We start from the raw sequence: 9,662 nt of genomic DNA on the forward strand, positions 1-9,662 counted from the left end.
TTATTGAATGAATTTTCATGACTTTTTCAATAATCTGTGATTTACTGGATAAGGATTAATAATAAATATTTAAAAAAAAAAAAAAATTTATTCAAAATTAATGCCTGATTAAATATCATAGCTAGAAAAAAAGTTTATTTATTATAAAATGGGCATAGATTTACACTCTATATGTCACTCTATATTACTATATATATATATTAGTATTGTAAGTGTTGTTTTGTCTTATTTTAAATCATGTGTAAGTTTGCTGAAGCTCTGGTTGAGAACCACTACATATGTATAGTATGTAGTATATTCTTCCTACTGTTTTTTTTAAAAATAGTATGCATTATGTACACAGTAAACATTATGCAACGTGCATGTTTAATTCAGTTAGTGTCATTTCTAATGGAAGTTTGTGTAAAAGCATCTTTACTCTTTGCAGTTAGATAAAACATCCCAAAAAAGATGTTTATTACACATGAGAAGCAGAAGTCCATTTAATCTCACCATCTAGGAGAAACAATATTATTAGATATTAAAGATTTCCCCTTTGTATTTTTTCTTTGGCTATAGAGAAAGTGAGTCATGTTTAATGAGTATAAAGAGTTATTTGGACTTCTGACATGGAGTTTTAAAGCAACTAATCAACCTGTCAACATGCTGCCATCTGCTGGTTGCAGTGAATATACTCCTGAAGGCATCATTGAGATGTTCAGTAATGCACCTCATGTGATGTGTCCAGCAGTTACCACAGAGAGAATCACATTTAAAGTGTCTTTGTGTCTGTTTAATTGTAAAACAGCTGCAGTTGAGTGTGTGCATGTTGTGGTTCATGTGTTTCACTCACTTGCGCGGTGGTAAAGGCGGCTGCTGCTCGCTGAGAGACTGCTGGGTGGCCTTCAGGTAGCTCTGTCGTCGGGCGGCGGTCTTGGGCGAGGGTTTGGGTGAAGGGGGTCCGTCTGAGTCGTCGCTGTCCTCCACATCTCCCATGGCTTTAACATAACTGCCGCTGCGCATCCGCCTGCACGGGATCTCGCCTGCACCCCCTGCCTTACCCAGCGTCCCGCTCCACTCACCTGTAGGCACCTGCTGAAAGACTTACACTTACAATACACTCACACTTCCCACAATGCGTCTGGGTCAAAGAATCACAAATAAAACTTGAAATGAAGTGTAAAATGCATGTGAAAAATTCTTTGCATTCATGATGGTCTTATGTTTTTTAAAATCTTGTTTTTAATATGCAACTGTTGAAATGCCATTCAAAAGTACATCAAATTATTGTTAAATATTATTTACATATAATACTTAAAATTTTATTTTTAAAATTGTAACAAATATTTGTATTTTTTTTTATTAATCAGTATAGAAATGTTTGTTATTATTGCACTTATTTGTGTATTTATTATAATACATTTTTTTGGAAATATTTCAAATTTTGCAAAAATATTTAATAAAATATTTTTACAAAAATTAATTATTATTTTATACATAAAATATTAATAATATTTTTTTTTCTACAAATGTTTTGATTTATTACTTTCATTATTGTTGCATTTATTAATAATTATGTATTTATTATTATGCAAATATTTATAAGAATATTTACTGTTATTCTCTGAAAAAAATCGAATTAATATTATAGTTTTAACAAATATTTATTATATTTAGCATTATAATTTAATATATTATTTAAATTCAAAAATAGGTAACAATAATAATTATATCATTGACCCATTTAAAAACAAATAATAAAATAAGTAATAAAAAAGTGATATAAAGTGCATATTTGTCATTATAATCAATAATTTTTCGTGTATTTATTATCATACAAATATTTGTAAATATTTCAAATTTTGCTAAAATATTTAATATTATATTTTTACAAATATGTATTATTTTTATACATAAGAAAAATTAAAGTAATTTTTTTAACAAAACATTTTTTCAAATGCAGTTTATATGTTCATTTATTGTTCAAATATTATTTTTTTTATAAATTAAAATATAAGTTCAATTAATGACTATATATTTTCTAACAAATATGTATTAATATTATACAAATATTTGTATTTATTATTATTGCACTACAGCAATAATAAAGTGATATAAAGTGTTTGTTTGGCATTATAATCGATATTATAATTCAAACACACCCTGTTATGAAATCTTGTATGCGTTATCCTAATAAAATTTGCCAAATATTATAAATAATATATACAAATATCAAGAAACCCATCTCTCTACTTCACTCTCACACATTAAAGGGTTAGTTCACCCAAAAAATGAAAATTCTGTCATTAATTATTCACCCTCATGTCATTCCAAACCCATAAGACTTTTGTTCATCTTCAGAACACAAATAAAGGTATTTTTGATGAAATCTGGGAGATTTCTGTGCCTGCATTAAATGTTTGTTCACCAAAAACTCACCTAAAACATGTCAAAACATTCATAAAGAGATTGTAAATTAAACCCATATGAATTTAAGTGTTCTGAAGGGACACAATCACTTTATACACTTTTATTCACATATAAACACTGGTCAGTGAATGTACATAGAGGACTCAAATATGGTAAACAGAAGCTCAACCGTACTTGCTTAACGACGAAAGTCTTATGGGTTTGGAATGAATAAACAATGACAGAATTCTAATTTTGGGGTCTGTGTGTCACCTGTAGGAAGTTGCAGGTCATCTCCTGTCCGTGGCAGGACTTGGACTTGAGCAGGGTCCGGTTGACGGTGGCGGAGCCCTTCTGTAGCACCTGTCTGGCCTGACTAAGGGTCAGCGTTGACCAGGAGCCTCTCTTGACCAGCACGCTGTCCCCTGTTTGGCCACCAGAGGGCGGCAGACTGACCTGCGGCTTGAGGTCACCGCTGCTCTTGGACGATTTGAGCGAGTGCGCCGCGATGGTGTTGTAGCCCTGCGGATGCGGCCTGGGTGCCGCTTGACTGTCCGACACGGCTCTGCCCAGCGTCATCATGCTGAGAGGGTTTCGATATGCAACCGCCAGTGGGCCGGCAGCAGGTTGAGTCGGGGGATCGTCCTCTAAGCCGTCGTCCGAGCTCCAGAAGCCTGAGAGATTGGGCCGCGGACGCCGTTTGGTGCCTTCAGTCTTGGCGCGGTCTTTGCTTTTGCTCCGCCGGGTCGCTTTTGCCGCGTCGCCGGCGGTTATGCTCCCTTTAACCGCCGAAACCTCCAGAGATTGTGACTTGGCGAAGAGTTTCTGGACGGACTGGACCAGGTTTCGGATGCGGCTGGGACTCTCGCTGCGCTGCTTGGAGCCGCGGCTGCGCCGGTGGAACTGCAGCGTGCTGAAGCCATCGCGCTGCAGCGGTAGGTGGCGCTCCAGCTGGTCCAGCAGGTTAGCCGGGAGCCGGTTCATCTTGGCGGCTGCTGCGGATGAGATGGTGGCCGTGCCGCTGCTGATCATGGCAGGGGCGCCCAGTCCCAGGCCCAAACCCATGGACATGGAGGATGTGAGGGTGCCAGCGCGACTGCCTGTCTGAGCCACACAACCCTGCTGAGACAAACCACATCATCATGAAATCATGTGAAAATTATGCAGATATACTAGACCAGGGGTGCAAAACCCAGCCCTGAAGAGTTTAACCTTTAGTTCAACCAAAACTGAAATTTCTGTCATTAAAGGATTAGTTCACTTTAAAATGAAAATTACCCTCAAGCCATATGACTTTCTTCTTTCTGATGAACACAATCCTAGTTATATTAATAAATATCCTGATGCATCCAAGCTTTATAATGGCAGTGAACGGGAGCAACGAGTATGTAGCTCAAGAAAGTGCATCCATCCATCATAAACGTACTCCACACAGCTCCAGGGGGTTAATAAAGACCTTCTGAAGAGAAGCGATGCATTTGTGTCGGGTGTGCCTCATACGTCTTGAATAGTGAAGCTGCGGGCTCTTTTGATCGCCCCCTGGTGGCTGGATGCAGTACCTCTCCATTCAAACGAACAGGAATGAGTCAAAACAAAAAAATAAATTATGCTTCAAATAAAATTTTCCAAAGGATGGTTTTAGTCATTTAAGGTAGTTGTTATCATGCTGATATATATTCAATTGTTCGTTTTTGTGATAAGTTCGATTTTAGCTAGAAATTTGATGCTGTAGAAACGGGGCGTGTCGTTATGATTGACAGTTGTGATTGACAGTTTCTCTGAGGACTGTCGGAGCTTCGAGGGGAGATTGAAGATATATAACTAACTATTAATTTTTGATTTGTGTTATTTCACACAGACAAAATGAGTTGCTCAGCTGTAAACTGTACTAACCGACCTACAGGATCTGACGGATCACTGAACTTTTTTCGGTAACGTTAAATCTGGGCTTCATAAGCTAATTAATAAATGTTATTTGTTAAGATAACATGCCTAACATTAGCCATGACGGGAAAAAGCAGGTGATCGTTATCTGGCAGTTACTAATTATTTTTATGGGTATAAAATAATAATTAGCAGGACAAAACTAATGATAGCCTCCTGTAATTAATTATACAGCACTGTCTACAGCAATCGATCTCCTGTAAGGTTAGTTGAACCCTTTATTTAAAATGGCAGGACCGTTTCTGAGTTGTTTCTAGTGGCATATCATTGAGTTTATCTACTGAATTTGCTGTTTCAAAAATATTTTTGCTCTAGAAACAGAATAGCCTATTACTTTATAGGTAGAATTTTAAATTGTGTATAATTTATATATCCTATTTAAAATACATCAGAGACACAGTCGTCTGGGCGGAAGTTTGATACCGTGACTCCGCCTCCAGCTCCACTGACGATTCCTTCTGCACATGCCCAGGCTCCAAACTGATGTTTTTGCGTAATGTCAACACCCATTGTCGTACGTTTTACATTCAGTTCATTACAATAGGAAGGAAGCGGTGTCGCGTCGTCCATCTTTTTTTACAGTCTATGGTTTGTGCAAGAAAAATATCCATATTTAACAAGTTATAAAGTAAAATACCTAGCTTCTGCCAGTCCTACGTCTTCCATATTCAACTTATGAAAAAAGCGTGACTGACGCGACATGACCTTTCCATTGTGATTACGTAATGCGTGGCGCATTGCAGAGCAGCATTTGTGGTTAAAAAGTATATACATTTTTTTTTTTTTTTTTTTTAGATAATGACCAATCATTTCGCTAGATAAGACCATTATTCCTTCAACCCATTGAACCCCAGTGAAGTCCACTATATGGAGAAAAATCCTGAAAATGTTTTCCTCAAAAACATTAATGTCTTTTCAACTGAAGAAAGAAAGACACAAACATCTTGGATGACATGGGGGTGAGTAAACTATCAGGAAATTTAAATTCTGAAGCAAACTAATCCTTTAAAGCAGGATTCTTTTGGATAATGTTTTGTAACTCAATGGCTGTGGCAGTACCTGCGTGTACTCGCTCTGCTCCGGCTGGCTGGTGTAGTGCAGCCGTGGGAAGGTGCTGCTGTTGGTCAGCTGGTTGTTTAGAGGCAGCAGGCAGTCCGACTGCAGGGTCGTCGGGGTGGAAACTGGAAAATGATGGAAGTGAGGATCCAGAGTGCCATAATGGTTGACGGTGGGGCTCAGGAGGTAGGTGGCGTGGGGGTCCGGGGCCAAGGGACACAAGGGCTCCTGGGGGCCCGCGGTGGGGTCACAGCTGTCTGACAGATGTCGGCTACGGTTGGCCCCTAAGCTTTTCATGGTTGCTGTGCAGGGTCCGTCCTAGAACATGCTCCCAGATGAAGAGAGACTGCGGCCCTAGAGGGCGACCCCTAGAGGACAGAGAGAGCAATCACACATGCACATGTGAATAAGTGCACACTAGTTTTCTAAAGTCATGTTTACAGGTTACCAGGATGATACAACCAGCGTTGTTAATGTTAAATAAAACTAAAACTATTCTTATGATTCTGAAATGCTGAAATGAGTCTTCAGTAATTCCAGTCTCACTTCCTGTTACAAACCTACGTAACAATGTAACTGATTTGCATAATACCAGTCTATGGTCTTCATTGGCTGCTTCAACATCTATTTTGACCCTCAAACACTGTAGCTGTAGCTGAGACTGGAAGAGTTTGGCTTTGACATGTCGAGAAGATGCTGTTTTCTGCTACTAAAGCAAATCCACTTTGCAGCACTTTAAAATGATCAGGACTCATGCTGAAATTGAAATGATAAAACAAACACCATGGTTACAGTTTGGATCACTGCGTATCAAGTGCTGAGGAAGATCCGGATCTAAAATTCAGAGGTAATGGGCGTTTAGTTTCCGACATGCGCTGTAAGTGGTGGACCAATCACAACAGACTTGGCCATCTGACCAATCAGAGTAGAGTAGACCAATCACAACACGCTGGGACATGTGACCAATCAGAGCAATGGAAGCTCTCGAAAAGGCGGGGTTTAGAGAGACGGAATCCTTTATCAAACCGTTTCGGACACTGTGAGAAAAGAGTAGATGCTGCAATGGATATTATGAGAAAATTAAAGATTTAAATTAAAAATTGAATTTATCTTGGCATAGTTGAATAACAAGAGTTCAGTACATGGAAATGACATACAGTGAGTCTCAAACTCCATTGTTTCCTCCTTCTTATTTAAATCTCATTTGTTTAAAAGACCTCCGAAGAACAGGCGAATCTCAACATAACACCGTCTGTTACGTAACAGTCGGGATCATTAATATGTACGCCCCCAATATTTGCATATGCCAGCTCATGTTCAAGGCATTAGACAAGCCAGTATTAACGTCTGGATCTGTGCACAGCTGAATCATCAGACTAGGTAAGCAAGCAAGAACAACAGCGAAAAATGGCAGATGGAGCGATAATAACTGACATCGTTAACATGTTGCTAATGTACTGTTAAATGAGGTTAAAGTTACCATTGTTTCTTTCTGTATTCACGGAGACAAGAGCCGTCGCTATTTTCATTTTTTTAAACACTTGCAGTCTGTATAATTCATAAACACATCTTCATTCTTTATAAATCTCTCCAACAGTGTGTAATGTTAGCTTTAGCCACGGAGCAAAATCTCAAACTCATTCAGAATCAAATGTAAACATCCAAATAAATAAAATACTCACATAATCTGACGCATGCATGCAGTATGCATGAGGAACACTTTGTAAAGATCCATTTTGAGGGTTATCTTAGCTGGGTGAACTTTGTTTATGCTGTTAAAGGCAAAGCGAGCTCCGGGGGCGGAGAGCGCGAGCATTTAAAGGGGCCGCAGCATGAATCGGCGCATTTCTAATTATGGCCAAAAATAGCCAGTTAAAAAAAAATTAATTAAAAAAAAAATCTATGGGGTATTTTGAGCTGAAACTTCACAGACACATTCAGGGGACACCTTAGACTTATATTACATCTTTTAAAAAAACCTTTAAAGTGTTTTTTGTTTGTTTTTTACCTTGGATGCATGTAAACCTATTGTAGGAGACTCCAAAACAAAATTAGGAACCCTTAAAATAGCATAAGGGGCACTTTAAATTGTAGTAATATTTCATAATATTACTGTATTTTTATCAAATAAAAGCATGCCTTGGTGAGCAGAAGAGACTTTTTTTAGAAACATTAATAAATCTTACTGATCCCAAACTTTTGAATGGTAGTGTATGTCTGCGATTCATTATACGACGATCAAATAATGGATATAAGCATTACAACTGGGCACATATCCAGCTGTGCCATGCCATCCAGCACACTCTTTAAACACTTATGCATTTGGCAGAGAGTTTTATTTATTTTTATAAATAAAACACAGCACCATATTACAGCACTATATATGGACTAGACTTCAGGATGCACGTCAAAAGTCTGCCTATGTCAGAGCTCTGAGTGCACATCTTCATTATATCAACACAGAACACAGTCAATGGCACATAATGTACAAAAACATTTGTCAAGGTTTTATGCATGCAAATTCTTACAAATCAAACTGTCTCATGCTCACATCATGCGCTCATGAATCTAGCGTCCCCGTTGTCTGCGAGTCACTCTTCCCATTGACATTCATCGCTAGATGAATATGTGAGTCACACTCATCGGGAGCCGAATCGCACGAGACATTGACTCTGAACCGACGGAGCCCCATTCACAAAACCGCCAGCTTCTATCGGCTGTTTTCATCTGTCATTACTGCACGCCGCAGTCGGTCTCAATGGGGCCGGCGCGATGAGTCACGGCGCCGTCAAAGAGCCTGAAAACCTCGTTAGCATTCAGCCCGCAGCTGCACCTCCTCCCGACCGGGCCCGCGCTCGGCCCGTGACATCAGCGCGGATCAGCTAGAGCTGCAGAGACGCTTTACAAACACCTCACACACGTTTAGGAGGAAATGAGTAACTCGACAGTCATTTTTGCACAATTTGAGAGCCACCGACTGGGCTTCTGATGCCAGGCTGAAAATAAAAAAAAAATCACATGTCGTGGTGAGACATGTTTTGTGAGTATAATGTGAAACTGGCGTGAGGAAATGTCACTCCAGCGACCTTTGACCGTTAGAATAAAAATTCAGTCACCTTATACTAACCATCATGTCATTTGGGGTTTAAATTTATTATCCATTAATCATTTCATAGGAAAATCATGTTCAAATGTGTCAAATATGATCATCTGGCTTTTAAGGAAGGTCTGTTCATCTGTCAGTCATCAATGTATTGCATTGCACTGTATGTTTTAAAGCTACAGAGCTTTGATCATAAAACTAAGCATTTATATCTTAACACATTATTCGCAGATATAGAGTGATGACTGATATTTATATTTTTATGTAAGTAGCCTGTTATGCTGTTATAAAAATCAAATTACAAGCAATCTGAATTTCATCTTACTTTTTGACCATATATCAGCATCTGCATCATATTTCATATTTTTGCCTCCGAATAAATCAATTTTTTATCCTCAAATGTACACTCTAAAAAATAAAACATTGGTTCAAAAAAAAAAATATATATATATATATTTTCCACTAGAATTTTTAACTTAAGCCAATTGGGAGAATTACATTAATTCAAAGCAATATTTTGAGTTGATCCAACATAATGTTTTAAGTAAGGTGAAGACGTTTTTTTTCCACAATAAAAATACATTACTAAGTAACATGAACTTAATAATTGTCAACATGAATGCAACTATTTAAGTTGATCCAACATAATGTTTTATGTAAGGTGAAGATGCTTTTTGGACACAATAAAACGCATTTCTAAGTAACATGATCTTATCAAGCACCACTTGACATCATGATGGTAACTCTCCAAAAACCCACATTAACAGAAACTCTTCTAAATTAGCATAACAAAACACTAATTACTGCTAAATCCCCCTTACCATTAATCTTGTGCAAAAAACATTATATAACACTTAATTTAAGCATTTACTCTCCCTTTCAAGTGCCATGGGCAGAGCATGATGGGAAATATAAATCCCAGCCCAGTTTCACTTAACTTAAGTTCGTCTAAATTAAAAGAAGTGTTCAACTCAAAACAATGAAACACGTTTACACGTCATCAGATTGTATTTTACATTAACAGAACTTAAAATTAAATAAATTTTTGATTAACTGAAAATGTTAAACTATGACAAGTCATGATAGTATATTGCATCAATAGGCATTAAAATAACAATTACAAGTAAAAAGTCTAACAGCTTTTCAGAACTTGTTTTTTTAATTCACAACA

General features: G+C 37.8%; 1 protein-coding gene across 1 annotated transcript in view; it reads right to left on the reverse strand.

Moving 5' to 3' along the window:
* dlgap4a (discs, large (Drosophila) homolog-associated protein 4a) overlaps positions 1 to 5,685 on the reverse strand; it is a 45,565-nt gene extending 39,880 nt beyond the window's left edge. The window contains exons 1-3 of the mRNA XM_067370756.1: positions 5,392 to 5,685; positions 2,662 to 3,507; positions 833 to 1,071 (exon numbers count right to left, since the gene is read on the reverse strand). Of these exons, the coding sequence (XP_067226857.1) occupies positions 833 to 1,071; positions 2,662 to 3,507; positions 5,392 to 5,685 (1,379 nt within the window). The remainder of the gene's footprint in view (positions 1 to 832; positions 1,072 to 2,661; positions 3,508 to 5,391) is intronic.
* Between the last annotated feature and the right edge of the window lie 3,977 nt (positions 5,686 to 9,662).

The sequence above is a fragment of the Chanodichthys erythropterus genome, chromosome 20 (assembly GCF_024489055.1).
Source record: "Chanodichthys erythropterus isolate Z2021 chromosome 20, ASM2448905v1, whole genome shotgun sequence".
Taxonomy (NCBI): domain Eukaryota; kingdom Metazoa; phylum Chordata; class Actinopteri; order Cypriniformes; family Xenocyprididae; genus Chanodichthys; species Chanodichthys erythropterus.